Source organism: Ascaphus truei, chromosome 8 (genome assembly GCF_040206685.1).
Source record: "Ascaphus truei isolate aAscTru1 chromosome 8, aAscTru1.hap1, whole genome shotgun sequence".
NCBI classification, from domain to species: domain Eukaryota; kingdom Metazoa; phylum Chordata; class Amphibia; order Anura; family Ascaphidae; genus Ascaphus; species Ascaphus truei.
Genome location: NC_134490.1, coordinates 27,883,887 through 27,901,284, shown reverse-complemented (window position 1 = coordinate 27,901,284; position 17,398 = coordinate 27,883,887). Strand labels below are relative to the sequence as shown.

The 17,398-nt window shown below is 40.1% G+C and overlaps 1 protein-coding gene across 1 annotated transcript in view; it reads right to left on the bottom strand.

Annotated features, from left to right (window-relative positions):
* TM9SF3 (transmembrane 9 superfamily member 3) overlaps positions 1-17,398 on the bottom strand; it is a 41,635-nt gene that overhangs the window by 1,656 nt on the left and 22,581 nt on the right. Inside the window, exons 3-14 of the mRNA XM_075611009.1 lie at positions 16,168-16,290; positions 14,886-15,046; positions 13,406-13,483; positions 11,509-11,640; positions 10,538-10,704; positions 9,761-9,855; positions 9,192-9,322; positions 3,654-3,793; positions 2,542-2,610; positions 2,269-2,415; positions 1,350-1,433; positions 223-299 (exon numbers count right to left, since the gene is read on the bottom strand). Coding sequence (XP_075467124.1) covers positions 223-299; positions 1,350-1,433; positions 2,269-2,415; positions 2,542-2,610; positions 3,654-3,793; positions 9,192-9,322; positions 9,761-9,855; positions 10,538-10,704; positions 11,509-11,640; positions 13,406-13,483; positions 14,886-15,046; positions 16,168-16,290 — 1,404 coding nt within the window. The remainder of the gene's footprint in view (positions 1-222; positions 300-1,349; positions 1,434-2,268; positions 2,416-2,541; positions 2,611-3,653; positions 3,794-9,191; positions 9,323-9,760; positions 9,856-10,537; positions 10,705-11,508; positions 11,641-13,405; positions 13,484-14,885; positions 15,047-16,167; positions 16,291-17,398) is intronic.

Below are 17,398 nucleotides of genomic sequence, written 5' to 3'. Positions count from 1 at the left end.
TGAAAGCCATCAGAGCTGTTACGGAAACACTACTGCACTTAATTTAAAAAAAATGATACTTATTTGGTGTTAAGTATCACCTTAATGTGGAGAACCAAAAGAAATTTGCCCGAGGAGCTTAGACATACATCTATAAACGAAGTCTGTATGTATTGCCCAAGTGTTATAAAATATTAAAATTATGTTCATAATCAGCAAATAATAAAAAAAAGACATACATACCACACATAATTCCCAAGGTTGTGCTAAATACGGCCATATATCCAAAGTAAAATGATGTTTGAAACAATCCATACATCCTGTGACAAAACATTAAAATAAAAACAAGTTTAATTATAATGCTTCAAGAAGTATGGTTTGTAAATTGCTTGCAGCTACAACTTATTAAAAAAAAAAACCCCACAGATTTAAAATGAGATCACTTAAAGTTACGCTTGGCAACTTGCAGGAATTTTTACGTTGGCAATACGCCAGGTTCCTTAACCAAAATATATACAGTATAAATCAAAGATACATATTACAAAATAACTTCTAAACATAATTGCCCTGTGAAAAAATGTAAGACTTATAAAATGTACAGTTCTGTAGCCAAGCTTCAGAGTGTATATGATCTTTGCGAGATCCTACTAAAGGTGTTAAGCTGAAGGTCACCTATTTAATTATGGTTTTCAAAAGTATCAACGTAACATTACACAAACGTGATACTAAGTGTTGCAAAAAATGTGCCCCTCGTAATGAAGTTGATTTCTTGGGTGCTATGCTTATCTTATTGCAATGTGCTTATCAAAAAGGGGATGAGTAGGAGTTTCTAATCTACTTTCTAGTGGTCATAAAAAAGGTACACCAGAAATAAAACCAATAAGGAACAGTACACTACGAGTTACTTTTCAATTAGATGAGATAGCTACACATTTTAAACACTCCGAATCGTTTCAGCATTTCAGGTCTGCACCAGATTGGCAACTGTTACGAGTATAGTCAATTCCAATTCTAGCAACAACGTGCATTTCCTTTGTGTATACAAAACACCTTAAACATGTGATGATCACAATGACCAAATTGTTTGCAAATGGTTTTGTCCCATTGGAGAAGCAATGGAGCCGTCACAGATGTTTGAATAATATATTAAATACACAAAAGATAAAATGCATTCAGTACGATTTAACCATTTCCAGTTAATTGCGGCCAGATCTCTTTCCAAAAGTGATATACCTTACTTGAATTATCTCTATAGTTCTCATGGTGGGATACCAAAATATATTGCATCATGTAGAACGTAATCATTATTTGAATTCTAATTCACAGGCAATATCCGAGAAGCATGGACAAAATAAAACCAGGACACTTACTTTGTTTTGAAAAAGTAGTAATAAAATGAATACATGTAAACATATATTGCAGTCGAAGCAGCAGAGAGAAAGCTTGTCCATTGCCTAGAAGAGGAGATGGTAAATGTTTAGTAATTAAAAGCAAAGTCAAATACAGGCATACCCCGGTTTAAGGACACTCACTTTAAGTACACTCGCGAGTAAGTACATCTCGCTCAATAGGCAAACAGCAGCTCACGCATGCGCCTGTCAGCACGTCCTGAACAGCAATACCGGCTCCCTACCTGTACCGAAGCTGTGTGCAAGCGGGGAGACTATAGAGCCTGTTACACATGCGTTATTTACATCAGTTATGCACGTATATGACGATTGCAGTACAGTACATGCATCGATAAGTGGGAAAAGGGTAGTGCTTCACTTTAAGTACATTTTCACTTTACATACATGCTCCGGTCCCATTGCGTACATTTATGTGGGGTATGCCTGTACTATGATTTACAACATCTCCTACTTGTTTTCTACTTGTAAAGTTGTCACTGCAGTGTTATTAAAAGTAGCACAAAGTAATTTCAATGGGCTTGCCTACATTTACCACCGCCTACACTTGGAGTGGCCAATCCTAGTCCTCAAGAGCCACCAACAGGTCAGGTTTAAAGGATATCCCTGCTTCAGCAACAGGTGGTACTATCAGTGGCACAGTCAACAAAAGAGCCATCTGTGCTGAAGCAGGGATATCCTTAAAACCTGACCTGTTGGTAAGCCTTCAGGAGTTGGCCACACCCGACCTACACTAAAGAAGCATTTTTGACCATTCATGTCCGCATTGAAAACATTGAGAAGCAAGAGGCCTTCATTTCTCTGAATTGTAGTAAAACCAATTATTCAATGTATCATGCTATTTATCTAGTTCCATACTTAGGTTATTAAACAAAATACTTACCACCTGTAATCTTCAGCATTTAGTAGGAAGTATGTACATACAATGGTCACACACACTGTCACAATGCAGAGAATAACCAGCACCAACATCATAAAGCCATACACATAGTAGATTTTGTATGCCCAGAATGAGGTGAAAATGAAATACCTAGGTAGAAATGAAGAAACACTTGGCTTAGTTGCACACAATATTTTTTTTAAAACATGAACAGTAAAAATGCACAACACGGTAAAAGTAAAAAAAAAAAACTACTGCAAAATAAATTAACCTTACATTTCAATGAAAATGGATCCGAAAGGTAAAATTCCACCCAAGCATACAATGACAGCAGGCTCCATGAACCTGAAACAATGACAGAATAGGTTTTTGCTATTAGAAAAGTCATTTTATTCATTAAGGATTTGAAATCACAGTTTAGCAATAGAATTTTTATTTAAAGGGGAAGTTCCACAGAACAGAAAAAATAATACATACATATAAATTAGGAACGGATTTCAAAAAGGAACATTCTAAATCAAAGTCTTACAAGTGCAGGATAGACTTCTATAACATATGGAGATATTTGTAAAGTTATTATTTAGCAGTTTTGGTTTGTCTGAAGATTAGTTTAAAGTGGAATTTGTCAATCTACAATCTAGTGTTTCTTCAACTCTAAGCCCGTCTTCTCAGGGGACCAATAAGTAGAAGCAGGAGAAGGATATGCAAATGTCCAATTTTATTTATCCATGTGTGAGAAAAACCAAAGGGTTTCATTTTTATTCAGGTCAGTTTAAGTCATAAATGTATGATGTATTTATATTCATGCAACATAATTACTTTACAGAGAACAAAATACCAATTTACCTTTAGATTTGAGGATTGACAGTCTTACCATAAAGACATTGGAGGGTTTTATACCATTTTCATTTAAAGCATTTACCATTTAAATGTCACAAATTAAATAAATAAAATACTTAGAATAGTCTGATTTGCCACTGTCCTTAATTCATTTTGTCCTAGGATGGACATGCTATTGCAATTGGTTAATTTGCCTACAAGTGGTGAGATAAAGATCATATTGGGCAACTAAAGTTTTCAGATACACAATAAGGGTGACCTGACTAATTTGTATTATTTTCTAAAAACAACATGACTGATTTCTAAGACTCTGTGGTTGAAGTAAAGTGAAAGTGCTCATCCATGCAACACATTTCCTAGCATTTAAGAGATGTTACGAAGCAGCCTTTCAAATATAAACTCTAAAGTCCATCTAGGAATAGCACAACAAATACAATATAACAATTCTTTCATTAGATATTTGCTACAGGATCACATTTATTTTGTGAAAGAATTTATTAGGGATTCCAAAGTTTTTATACAAGGTAGTCTGTAAATCTTTTAATTACCACTTTTTCTCAGGAATAGGTCGAGGAACAGCATTGACCCGACAAGGGAAGTTGGGCTGTCCTGCCATGTTTCGGCCAAGAATGGTCCCCACAAGGTTCAATGGGAGTATGACAAAGAAACAAATACAGCACACGGCAACCTGTGGGCAAAAGGAGTTAAGTCACAAATCACCTAAAGACAAAGTCTGCAGAGTTCACACTACTAAACGCTTCCATTGTTTACATAGACTTTTTGGAGTTGGATGCACTTATTGCTTTTCCCCTATAGCATTAGTTGTACAGTATAAGGAAAGCTGAACAGGTGACAATACATAAATATATTTGCTATATAATCACATACTGTGAACTTAAAAAAAAAGTTCTGGAAATAACCAGCGTTGTCCTTGGGGTCAGTTACACTAAGCTCTGTTAAATCAAGGCAAAAAAGTATACCTAAACCTGTAATTTTTCCCTCAGGTGAACGCGTTATCACAAAGCAAATAATTTGCAAAAACAACGACAATTGTTTATTTAGTTAGCTTAGTGTGAACGTCACATTATTGTAGCATGTTACTTTAGCTTCCAGTAACAATGTTAAGTACATGTTAGCCTAACTCTTATCCAGACCCCGAAAAAGGTGTTTAAAGAGGAAAGGAGGGAGAAATAATGTCGCAAATAATGCTATGTTAGTTATGTTACTTTATTGTATTGTGTCTTTATATAGCGCCATTAATGTACATAGATCTTCACAGCAGTAATACACGTGACAATCGTATAGATAACAAATAATATAAATAACACAAAGGGGAGAAGTGCTTCAGACAGAAGAGTAACATTTTGGAAAAGGAGTCCCTGCTGCAAAGAGCTTACAATCAAATTCATACTGGACTAGGGTCTACAACCCCTCCAAACCCCATAAAACCAGTGTGTGCATGTGAGTAACACCAAGTTTAGGTATGTCCTAACGAATGCAATGTCAAGTCCCCATGTTAACCATAACAGACTTAAATGGTTGACGGGAAAATGTCTCTTTTTCATTTCACTAATTTCCGAATAAATGCTACACTATTTAAAATGAGTAAAACTGGGTTAACATTATGTTCACTCAAGTGGATAAGCGTTATTATTGACGTTAATCGCGGTTAATGACATCTCATACAGCCTATATAACAGAGCTTAGTGGGAAAGTACAACTTGGCCCGCAATGTGAATATCATTCAGCAGCTATTTGTCGAGTAGCCTGAAGTAGGCCATATTCTCCTCTAGTCCCGATTGGAAGAATCCACAGGGAATCAGTCAATTTTAGGAATGTGCCACTATGAGCAAGGCCTGGAAATTGTAGGATACCCATTTTTCCAGAAAGTAGTTGGCGTTTATGTCCGACTCTTTAAGCAGTGCTGTCATAGACAGGCATTAAACAACCTAGTATGACCCTATTTCAATGATATGCATTACGAATAATGTGAGAAACACTATGCTGACAGACTTGAGTGGTATGAATAAGACAGATATTGAAGATTTAAAAACACGGGGCTTTTTACAGAGGACACTTTAGAACTGGGATTGGGGGGCAATGCGTCTAGACTAATAAAGGATAAAGGTTGATGGACGTGACAATGAACAGAGTATACAAAAATCATCGGTCATTAGGGTATCCCAAAAGGTCATAATTACAGGGGGCCATGGCAGACACGGCAGTGTTGTCCCTGAGGGACCCTGGGCCGCTCGCCGAGGGACTGACGGGTCGTTTTGGGCACTTCACAGCCGAGGTGTTTAGTGGCTGAGTGACGGCGCATTGACCAGTCAGCCGTCGGGAGGCGTGTACTGGGGGCGGGGACTCACTGCGAGCTGTTGTACCACTAGAGAGACGTGAGTTAAGGGCGGCCCACTAATGGGCATGCGCTGACTGGACAGGTGGGTGTTTCCGCTCTTTGGTGCAGGGACCGAGGTAGCGGCGCCTCGCACCTCTTTTTTCAATTATCTTCAATTATGAGAGGTATATATAAGCGATCTAGGTTGCCCCAGACCCTATACTCCTTGATAAAGGGCCTAAGGGTCTGAAACGCGTAGGAGGCTTTTGTCACCCTCCTGGGGTGATGTTTTTGTTTTGTTCTAAATAAATAGGATTTTATATTTTCACACCACCTGGCACCCTGGCAGTGCGCTGTTTCTTCTGTTCTTTACTCTGGATTTATAACCTCACGGCTAGCACGCCACAGTGGACTACCAGAGACTGCAGGAGTGGGTAAGATTATCTTTATTATTGACCGAATATGGAGGAGTACCAGTAACTGGATCATTTGAGGTATGCTACCTCTATTATTGTTGATGGCGCATATTGGTGACTCACAGGTCATTTGAAAGTACACTCACTCTGCTATAGTCTATTTGGAGTCCTTCAAGCAATTATTGAGTGACAAGGTTCCCAGAGGTTTGAGCACCCAACCCCCCTTACCTATACAAAAATCATAAAACAATTCTATTTAGTGTAAAAAGATATATTTCACATAGCAGTGTTTTAATGTAGCACACTAGGTGTTCCATTGCAGTTTTAGAATGCTGTATAATGAATGCTTTTTCAATGCCGTATAATAAAGGCAAAAATGGAAATGTCTTGATTGCCACTTTCCAAATTGGAAGTCGTTCATTGCATCCAGGAATTTCTGATATTTGAAACCTTACAATAAGTCCAGTAGCTTAAAGAAATAGCAGAATATTGGTCATAGAAATTAGTGTAGATTCATTGGATGTTGTGAAAGTTTAGGAGATCAACCTCAGAATACTTTAACGATAAAAAAATATATATAAATGGACAAGTTTCAAAGGTTACTTCTTCAAAAGCTCCAAAAATCTAATGACTGTACAAATCGCAGAGGAGACGCGAGCTTTTGAAAGCTCTGCACACTAACATTACATTTAGGAAGTACCATCAAGTTGGTCCCCCTCACAACCTAGAATTATTGTACACATTACATTTTTTGTAATATCGAAAGTATACTTCAGCTGTGAACATTCGAGACCCAAAAAATAAACATTGGGGGTCATGAAAGATCAAGTTAAATCAAAAAGTTAATTTTAGATCAATAATAGGGACTACATTTCAAGACCGCTTACCCCAAACCCAATGCAGTAATGAATATACGCTGCAGTAATTATTGCGATTCTAAATACTTTGTATATAATACACACATTTGTTCGGAACGTAAACTGTATCTAACAAGTTAGAGCAAGTTTAGTTTGTAAGCAGAGTACCCGCTCAAAATTACCTTGGAAGTCATCCAGACATGTAAATTCCAGATTTTACATTAGGCTTTTCTTAGAAAAGAAAAATCCTCAGGTGACCCTAGTTACCATCCAAAGTGAAGAACTGTCCTCTAGATTAGACATGAAGTTGTGTACTTAAATAAAGAGGGGGATTAAATGGAGCCACAGGACCAAAACAAAATCTTTAATGCAGGTGGAATGCCCTTCTGTCAGCATTCCTGAACTCTGAATCAGATTACTACCAAGGAATGTAATATTGGGAATATGTGTGCTCAGCAGTGCAACAGCCTCTTTGCACATGTCAACGATCAGTTTTATAAGCTTTTCTGACAGGACGGGAGATACCTTCTGGCACTGTACTGCAAACAAAATCTCAAAGTACAACAGTAAAGTTAAAGCAGCAAAACTACTTCCCCCCCTTTTTAAATATGTAAAACTTTTGACAATGTAGAATTCTACATTCTTACATGAACTGGCAATCGTTTGGTCCTCCCATTATAAATCTGTAAAAATCCTTATTCTGTGCCTAACAAAATGGCCACCTTTCAGTTTCTATCCTATATTCAGTGTAACTAACCAGTTACACTGTATCCTGATATTACTAAGGGAATCCTATTGTTACAGTTTATAGCTCAAATTGCTGGGAACATTGATCATTTGTTGCCAAACAGGAAATTGTTCAAACTATCTCGCACTGCTTGGGAGGTGGGCTAAACCCGCAATAGGCTACTTCCATAGAAGGGCAGACCGGGCTGACGCGTCCGCACGCTGAGCGATCAGACTGCCTAAGGACAGTGATCGCGTCTATACAGCGTGCAGGCGCGCAATGCTCGTGAAAATCAGTCAAAACTGATTACTCGCACAATAGGGCGGTCACGTGAGCAGTTCGCCCAACGAGGGCGAACCAGCTCCGTGACGTCACTGGCCCGCCCATAGACATGCCCCCGACGGCACACGTACAAAGGCCAAGGAAAGCACCCGCTTTCCATCAGCCTCTGCACGGCTCTAGTGTCTATGGACGCAGCCTTAGAAGTCAAAGACCGCTTTAAAACGCATTCAAAATGGCACTACAGGCAGTCCTCGGTTATCCAGTGGAATCCCTTCTGGAAGTAGCGTTGGATAGTGAAACCGTTGTAAAGCGAGTTCCATGTTAATCAGTGACGATGAGCGTTGGATAACGCAATCAGGCACCGAAAACCGTCCCACAGGGTTGCATTGGATATGCCATTCATTGTAAAGTGAAATGTTGGATAGCTAAGACTACCTGTATTATCTAATACTACATAACTGATCTATTTTAAAATGCAAAAAAAATAAAATAGAAAACCCCATAAGATTTCACATGCTTTGCTGCTGGTAGGGATTGTAGCTTCAGCATTGAGATCAATGCAAGGGCCCCAGTCACTAAATTACTATCACACTTTACTTAGCTGTAAAACTATTCATTTAGTTACTGAACGGAATCATAAATCTGCATGAATTTTAAGAAGTCTAGAGTTGTTGGCAATATTCCTTTAAACGTTTTGTAAACAAATATTTGAAGTTTAACGGTTTCATGTAAAACAACACAATAGCAGGGATACATACATTTTACTTCCCTTAAAAATAAATAAACGGTAATAGATAGGGAACAAAAGGCAGTGTCTCGATTAGATGTCCCCATCAAAAAGCCTTGTGGACTTTCTGTGGAACAACAAACTACGTTTTTGACCATTTTATAAAATAAAGACCGGTAATCCAGCCATGGGAACTGCAAAAGAGGAAGGCATTCTGGAGAAAAAGTAAAAAAGGGGATACATAATAGTCTACATTCTGTTACTTTGCCGATTCGAAATGAGGCAGCAAGAGCTAAATCCGGTCTTCAGGATATCCCTGCTTCAGCAGAGGTGGCCCAATCAGTCTTTGACTAAGCCACTGACTGAACCACCTGTGCTAAAGTGGGGTCATCCTGAAAACCTGACCTGTTGGTGGCCCTTGAGGATTGGAGTTGCCCAACCTTGATCCAAAGGAATATGCATATCACACACTATTTAACTAAATCACGTCAGAAGAAATGCTAAATAATCATTAAAAAAAAAAAAAAAAATTAAAAAAAAAACAAACAAAAAAAACCACAAGTGCTTTTATCTGGCCACCAAGTTTCCAAATTCACCTTAGTTCAAGTGCAAATAGCAAACTCGGCAAACATTCTGCATGATTTAGTAATAACTGTAACCATAAACCTTATCAAACTAAAATGAATGCAAGGATAGTGCACAAACCAGTAACCGCTACTTACAGAATGAGCTGACTTACCATTGTTCCAAATGGAATAGCTCTTGAAGCATGATAATAAATTGCAATGAAGTTGATAAAAAATGCAGTTCCACAAACATTCGCTGGGATTAAAAAAGCTCCAATGAACATTTGCTTTATCCATCGCCTGCCTATAAATTGTAAATACATTTTTTTAGTTTGTAATTTGTACAGAAAACCCCCCCCCTGCAATTTATAATCTTAACAGTGTACCTGTGTCTGATAATGAATATCATTTAAATGTAAAACAAATATTTAAAAAAATTGATTTTTTAGTTGATGAGCGCAATACTTTTAGTTTTCTAAACAAGCGGCCATAGGACTTGAAATTAAAGTGGTCCAAATGGACAGATATTCTGCTTGAACCTAAAAAGCGGCATTTCTAGAGATTCCAGTGTAATCTGATTATCATTTGTATTCCTAAACACCAACATGACCTATCCTTAACGTAAATGTTACAATATTCAGTGCTGCGCGGCCTGCAAGATATAGCTCCTTAATTGCAGCTAGAAGTAGCAGCATATTACAAAGTGTTTGCAAATACCAGCAATTAAATAAACATTGCTTACCTCCTTGCCTTGCATAAAGGCTTCCTCCAAAATACCCATTCACAGGAGATGTGGCAGCATAGACAAATATAGCCGTGCTTAGCATTGACCCTCTCCTAAAATGAGAATGCAATGTTCCAGTTTAAACAATCACATTAAGGGTCACTTCCAAAAGTATTACTGTGTAAAAAGCCAACCACACACACGGGACAGTTCATACTCTGTGGTATCTTTAGATCAACACACACATTTTTCATTAACAAAAACAATGTTAAGAGTAACATTAGGAGAAGCAATTGTTGGCCTCCAAGTGAAAACATTACAAAATCGATTTAGTAATTTATACAGTTTCACTTATTTGATCCCAAATTATTTATATGGTATTTATATTTGCTTGCCCTTTGTTCGCATGATCGCATGTTCAACTGGAATTATGCAATACTTTGCCACTTGGCAAAATAGTGCGTGAAAGTTTGGCTGACAGAAAATAATTGTTGCAATAAAATGAAAAGCAAAGTGGGTTTGAAGTGTCCAACACTACCATAAAGCATCCAATTCTTTGTATTAAAAACCCAAGATTCAGGGACCATATTTATAATCCGAGATAGTCGGAGAGGTGTACATATTGTACAAATAAAGCAACTAACGGAATTCCTTGCAGTGTAAATCGGTGCCCTCGTGGCAAATAATTACAACTGGGTACAGGCACCCTCAAAACAAGGCAGGTTGTCTCAATGTTACCTGTATACTTGGAAATCAAATGTGTTTAGCTTCTGTTTAGCACATAACCATACTCACTCTGTGTATAAATCCTCAATCATGGCAACAATAATTACAATAAGGGAAACCGCAAAAATCTGACATCCAGATCCAATAAGAGATGAAAAGATCAAAGGATGACTGGATGGCCTGAAAACATCTCCATGGACCTGCTTCCAACCATATTCATCTCCTAGATCTCTGTCCTACATCGGGAACAAGAAAGAAAATGGACCATGCTTGTACATTTTACAATTAAGTCCTCTCCTGCATTTTAATACACATTGCAGGGGGAAAAAAAAATAAATACAATTTCAACAAACCTTTTAATGTTTACTACTATAACACTTCTTTCTTAATAAAGATACTGCATATATGATGAATTCTAAGGCACTGATTATGGACCCTGCGCGGCCATGTGAGAACAAGCGCGCCACCACGTGCACTCCTGCAGCCCAAGCGATTTGCGAACTTGGCTGCAGGAGATTGTAGATGCGTTGCAGGGGCGTGGCGGATGCGTCCCGAAGCCGATTCGCCCTCATTGGCTGAACCAGCTCACGTGTGCTGTCACACGGCAGCCGCCTGAAAATACAAAATGTGTTGTATTTTTAAAACGCGGCCCCGTCAACGCGCCTCTCCGCCTGTAGGCGTGCAGGCACGGGGGTAGCTCCCATAAGAAAATACAGCAGAGAACGACGCCGGCACCATAATCCCAGCCTAAGAAAACCTTAATGGGGGTGGGTGCATAGAAATCTAAAGGTGTGTGATGTGGGTGAAGGGGCTTTTAGCGTTATACAGCATATCTCGATCTCACCTTGTACGTATGTGTTTACAGGTTTGCAATATTATACGTTTTTAAACACTACAGGTTTCAAAACACAGTATTGTTAAATAACTACCCTGAGAGATTTAAAAAAAAAAAAAACAACCCCAACCATACAGTTGAAATATCTAAATCAGAAATATGTGCACGTTTTGGTTTTCATTAACCCGTAATACAATCTACTCACCATATCATCCATTTCCTCTTCCTTACTGTATCGAGCATAATCTTTCCTTAAGGTTCTCATGAGAATCATGGAGACTAAACCCACCAGAAAAATAACCATCATAAAAGAATTGAAGATGGAAAACCAGTGTATCTATTAAAACACAAATACAAACAGGTCAAAATATAAAAATACTTTGTTTTATATACAAGTCTCACTTATCAAGAGTTTTACTTTTTCAGTTGCCTTGAAAATAAAATTACTAAATTAAAATGTACACAGATAGATATGTCTCTATCTGAATAAAGGTCAGACGGTTAGACTGAAGCGTCAAAACTTGTATAATTAGTAAACAATTTTTTTGAGGTGGGTGGGGTTGAGGAGAGAAGATACATATATGCACATTTATGTATATAGATATGTATGTATATATAACTTCATTCAAAGCAGCATTATATGTTTTATAAAAGTTTACTCAACATATTAGAAGAGCGTGTTTTACCAGCTACAAATGTGCATTTCTTTCAGTTAGGACTAGCTAATTATACAAATATAGGTGTCAGGCGGAGAAGCAAGAACAACAACATGTTGTTAGAAAGTATGTAAACATTGATTGCACCAGAGTTGAGTACTATGGAATTAGATTCTTATTTTAATTTAAAACAACGAACATATTCCACTGCTTGCAAAACAAGGTTCAACATAAATGGCCAAATCATTTAGTCATTGACGGAGCCACCTGTGCTGAAGCAGGGATATCGTTAAAACATGAGCTGTTGGTGGCTCTTGAGGACTTGCGAGTTGGCTACCCCCAGTATTGAGGCTAAAGGACTCATTGCTTTTTAAGTGGGTGAACCCAGTTTGAATCCCAGTGCCAGCTCTTTGTGACTTTGGGGAAGTCACTTAAAGCTGCAGGTCAGTCTTTTTTTTTTTTTACATTCATTTTTTTACTTCAATAGTCTTATGTGTGCAATCTCTAATTAGCTAAAGAACTGTATAGCTGCAGGTCAATTCGTTTTCCATGTATTGATAGGTCGAAATTTGGTGACATATTAAAAGCTGGGATTTGTTTATAATCTGCTTGACTGGCAGTGGAAGCTCATGAATATTCATGAGCATTCCTGCACTGACAAGTGCTAGAGGGAGGGCAGGGCTGACAAAGGGGTGTGCCAGAGCTTGTGACAGGACATGAAGGGGCAGTGCCTTAGCAAATGGCTGTTAAAATAGAATACAAGAAAATTGGTCTTTCAAAGTTGTTTTTTTAAAAACAGAAAATGCTAAAAGTATTTTTTCTTACTACAGAACTGATTTATTAAAAAAAACACACATGCAGGATATTGACTGAACTGCAGCTTTAAGCTCACTATGCCTAAGGCACTAAAACAGATTGCAAGCTCTTGGAGCAGGGACTCGTTGTGCCTGCAAACATTCTATGTAGAGCAGCGGTGCACAAACTGGGGGGCGCGCGGTTTACAGAGGCCCCGCGCTTCCCAAAGGCACTTAAATTAAGTGCCCGGGGAACTGCAGGGCCTCTGTAAACCTTTACTTACCTTGGCTCCACACGCGTCGCCATGGCAATGCGGCATCAAATGCCGCGAGGTTATGTGACGTCATGTTGCTATGGCAAGATGACGTCATGACGCCGGAGCCGAGGTAAGTGGGGGAGAGGGGGTGAGGTGACCGCCGGCAAGGGGGCGCAGGGGAAAAAAAGTTTGCGCCCCCCTGATGTAGAGCACTGTGTATATACGCAGCAATAGAAAAATATATAAAAATGAAAAGCAGCAATTTCAAAACCTGTAATAACAGTTTTATTGTTAAAAAAGGTATACTCCCCAATGATGCAATAAAAATAAAATAAAATAAAAACTGATATTGGAATCATCTGTGAATGCAACATATCTACTTCAGCGTCACATACCCTGTGTTGAAAGAAAGAAGGGTCAAGGTACTTGTCAAACCGATCTTCAAACTTGACATCAGATTTTTTCCATTTAACCTACAGGGGGAAAAAATAGATACGACTCATATATTAAAAATCTTTACACACGAACAATATTTCACACAGGTCATGTATATTTCGATCATGGAAATTGATTAGCACACAACAAAAATGTACTATAGGTTTTAGATCAGTATTTCTCAATATAGTGATCTACTGAAAAGTTTGACAGTGAATGATGGCTAAAACGTGACATTGTGTTTTGCATGGTGAAGGAGGACATCTGCTGGCTGCCGAGGTGTATTTCTACTGTGAACTACAATGTACAACCTGCTTTGTTAAAAGCTTGATTAATTGGTTAAATGCCTTAACTCTTGGCCAAGTCTATGTGGTAAAAAGTTCTATTACCCAAATCGGACACCTAATAAGTATTTTTAACGTTAGATTTTGGGAGGGGTTCGATTTCCCTGCGGTCACTGCGTATTCAGCAAGTGCGTGTACAGCCAGAGCATCCCCCCTCCCCTCTCCCCTCTCCTCCGATAAGGACAGGATGGGGGAATAAGGAGAAAGAAAATACTTGATTGAAATGTAAATACTTGTCCATTCAGAGACCCGTAAGAAATTCACAGGCAGACTATGGGATTGCCCCTTTAAACACTGTTTAAACTGCACACATCAAGATGTTGACATGCAAATGAGCACCATAATTATGTAAATTTTTAGTTCCTTCCCCTTCAGTGAAATCACTCAGGTTCTAGCATCCCGTATGTCAGGGGTGCACAAACTATTGGAGCTGCGTCCCCCCCCGGTGCTCGCGCCCCCCTTACCTTGTTTTCCCGCGTCAAAAGACGCCACGGGGTCATGCAACGTCACATCATGACCCCGCAAAGTCATTTGACGCTGCATCGCCAAGGCAAAGCATCACACCCCGCATCTGAATCCCGATAAGCGAGTTAGGGGCCTCACGTGATCCTCCGGCATTTAAATGCCTTGGGGAAGTGCGCGGGACCACTGCAACCGCCCACGCCCCCGAGGAAAATCTCGCACCCCCAGTGTTATGTTAAGAAACGTAAACTCTGTTCCCAGTGCCCCAAGCCAGGAGTGTGCAAACTTTGTCTGCACCCGCCTGCCTGCTCTGCCTCCCTGCTCGCGCCCCCTCCCCCCCTCTTTCCTAGTCTGCGGCGTTTGACGTCATGTGACCCCCGCAGCGTAATTGGACGGTGCGTCGCCAGAGACGCACGCCCACCCCCAACAGGTCAGTTTTAAGGATATCCCAGCTTCAGCACAGGTGGCCCTATCAGTGGCTCAGTCATCGACATGGGGAATGGGGGGGCTTGAGGACTGGAGTTGAGCACCGTTGCTCTAAGCTACAACCAAAATGTCAAACTGATGTTAGCACCCGAAATCGCCCCTCAGAGAAAAAACATTTTCAACTATACATTAGTCTATATCTACTTACAGAATAGGACATTTGAACTTTGGTGTTTGGGACAAGTTTGACTTTTCCTTCGCTGGTGAGGTTTACATCCACAATGCGGTTTCCATTAAAACCTATTTCAAGTTTTTTATATGTCCAAAGATAGTAATCCTCTCCATTTTCATCAGCTTCTCCAACAATACCTGATTGAACACAAGTATCCCAAAAGCAAGGTTAACTATGTAATAATCCTTTTATGCCAGAACAAAAACTTCCCAATCTTAACTCAATGCACAAATAGGTTTAATATGCTTTGATGCACCCTGTTTAATTTAATATACACTCACAGACTTGTCATAGCGGACACAAATGTATTTTATAGTAGAACCAGCAAAAGATTTCAGAAGAGAAAAGGCTAAATTTAATTTATGACAGCGAGTTTCCTTTTTTTGTGTGTTTAGAAATAATGGTAGAGCTAAGAAGCATGGAGAGAGCCAGCAAATGAAGAGTCAGTATACAGTAGGGCCCCGCTTTTCAGCATTCTGATTCTCGGCGATCCGGTTTCATGACTGCGAAGAGGGGCCGCCGAGTCCGCGCCCGCGCAGAAGGGGGGCCGCAGAGTCCGCGCAGAAGGGGGGCCACAGAGTCCGTGCAGAAGGGGGGCCACAGAGTCCGTGCAGAAGGGGGGCCGCAGAGTCCGCGCAGAAGGGGACATTCTGGGATGGCATAGGAGGTAGGAGATACAGGAAATCGACGATGGGCATAACATTTTTGTGCAAAGCGCACAAATGCTATGTTCTGCTTTTTGGCAGGGCCTGGAAGCGAACCTGCCGAATGAGTGGGGCCCTACTGTATGTGGCTTTGTAATCTACAGTAAGAAGGAATCCCAGCTACAGTAGTTTCTTGAGGAAAAAACTGGAGATCTTTTCTACAGTCTGAATTCAGATAAAGCATAAAAATAAATAAAAAAGGTAAATCTCTAGGAAAACCCATGAGGGCTTCGCATTGCCTTTCTGAATCTGCACTTGATATTGGGCAGAAAACTCTCCACAACTACCTAAAGCAGGAGTGACCAGCTCAAGTCCTCATGGTCCATCAACAGGCCAGGTATTGGGGATATACCTGCTTCAGTACTGGTGGCTCAGTCAAAATGACAAAGCCACCTGTGCTGAAGCAGGGATAGCCTTAAAAAACCTGACCTGTTAGTGGCCCATGAGGACTGAAACTGGTCACTCATGACCTAAAGAGTTTGACGGAATAGTCAGAAGCATTTCTAAAGCAGTAAAAAAAAACAAAAAGAAACAAACAGGAAGCAATATCTTACCCCATATTGGTAAATCGTCAATATACATTTGGTACCAATAGTGGTTCTTGATTGCATAAACAAATGCATCTTTCTTCGCTTTATCCAGGTCAATTTCACAATAGGTCGTCTGCATGACATCATCTGCATCAACAAAAGAAACATCAAATTTGGCCCACTCATGACAAAATGATCATGTTTTAATTACACACATATTGCCCGTGTATTATACAGTGCTCTTTAGACAGATTATATAAACCTAAATTGTATAGTAATAGACCAGTCAGTACGAGCTTTTTAGTCAATACTGTATGCGGTTTGACTCGTGGAAGGTATGTCAGTGTGCAAAATAGCAGCCTGCCATTTGTCAATTAGAGCAGGGGAGCGCAATGTTTTTGGTGTGTGCCCCCCTGCCTGGAAGCCCCAGTGTTCGCGCCCCCCTCGCTCAGAACCCGGCGTCAAATGACGTCGCGGGTCATGCGACGTCACGACCCCGCAGCGTCATTTGACACAGGTTGTCATGGCGACGTGTTACGACATGACCTCATGGCGTAATTTGACGCTGCGTCGACGAAGACCTGGCTCGCAGCAGGTAAGGGACGTTAGAGGCCTCACGTCTCCCCCAGCATTTTTTTAATTTAAATGCCTTGGGGAAGGGCGCGGGGCATCAGTAACCGGGGGGGCGCCCCCCCAGTTTTCGCAACGCTGAATTAGTGTAACTTGCAGGCTGAGCGGAATTACTACCTCCAGCTTCCGTTCAGACAATGCTGTAATACAGGCGTCAAATGACATGCGGGGTCATCTGACGTCACATCGCCTTGGTAACGTGACCCCGCAGCGTCATTTCATACCAGGTTACCAGGACGACACATCGCTGCTGTACCCCCAAAAAATGGGCGTGCAACGGCAAATGATGCAGCGTTGCCATGGCAACGGGACGCTAAGTGACGCCATTATTTCCCATGACCTGCAGGGGAAACAGCAGAATTTTCAGGGGAGAAGACTGAGATCGTTGCACCCCACCGCTGGTAAGAGCTGTGAAGGGGGAGGGAGGTAATAGTTGTGGGGAGGGAGGTAATAGTTGTGAGGGGGGCGTAATTTTAATTGAAGTACGGCCCCAATCCACTTTCCTTGGAGCAGTTTGGCCCGTTTCACTTTATAAGTTGTGCAGGCCTGCACTAGAACATGAAAAAATTTAGTCAAAAACATGAATTTAAAAAATAAATAAATAAAGCTTTTACTTTGAAAATAT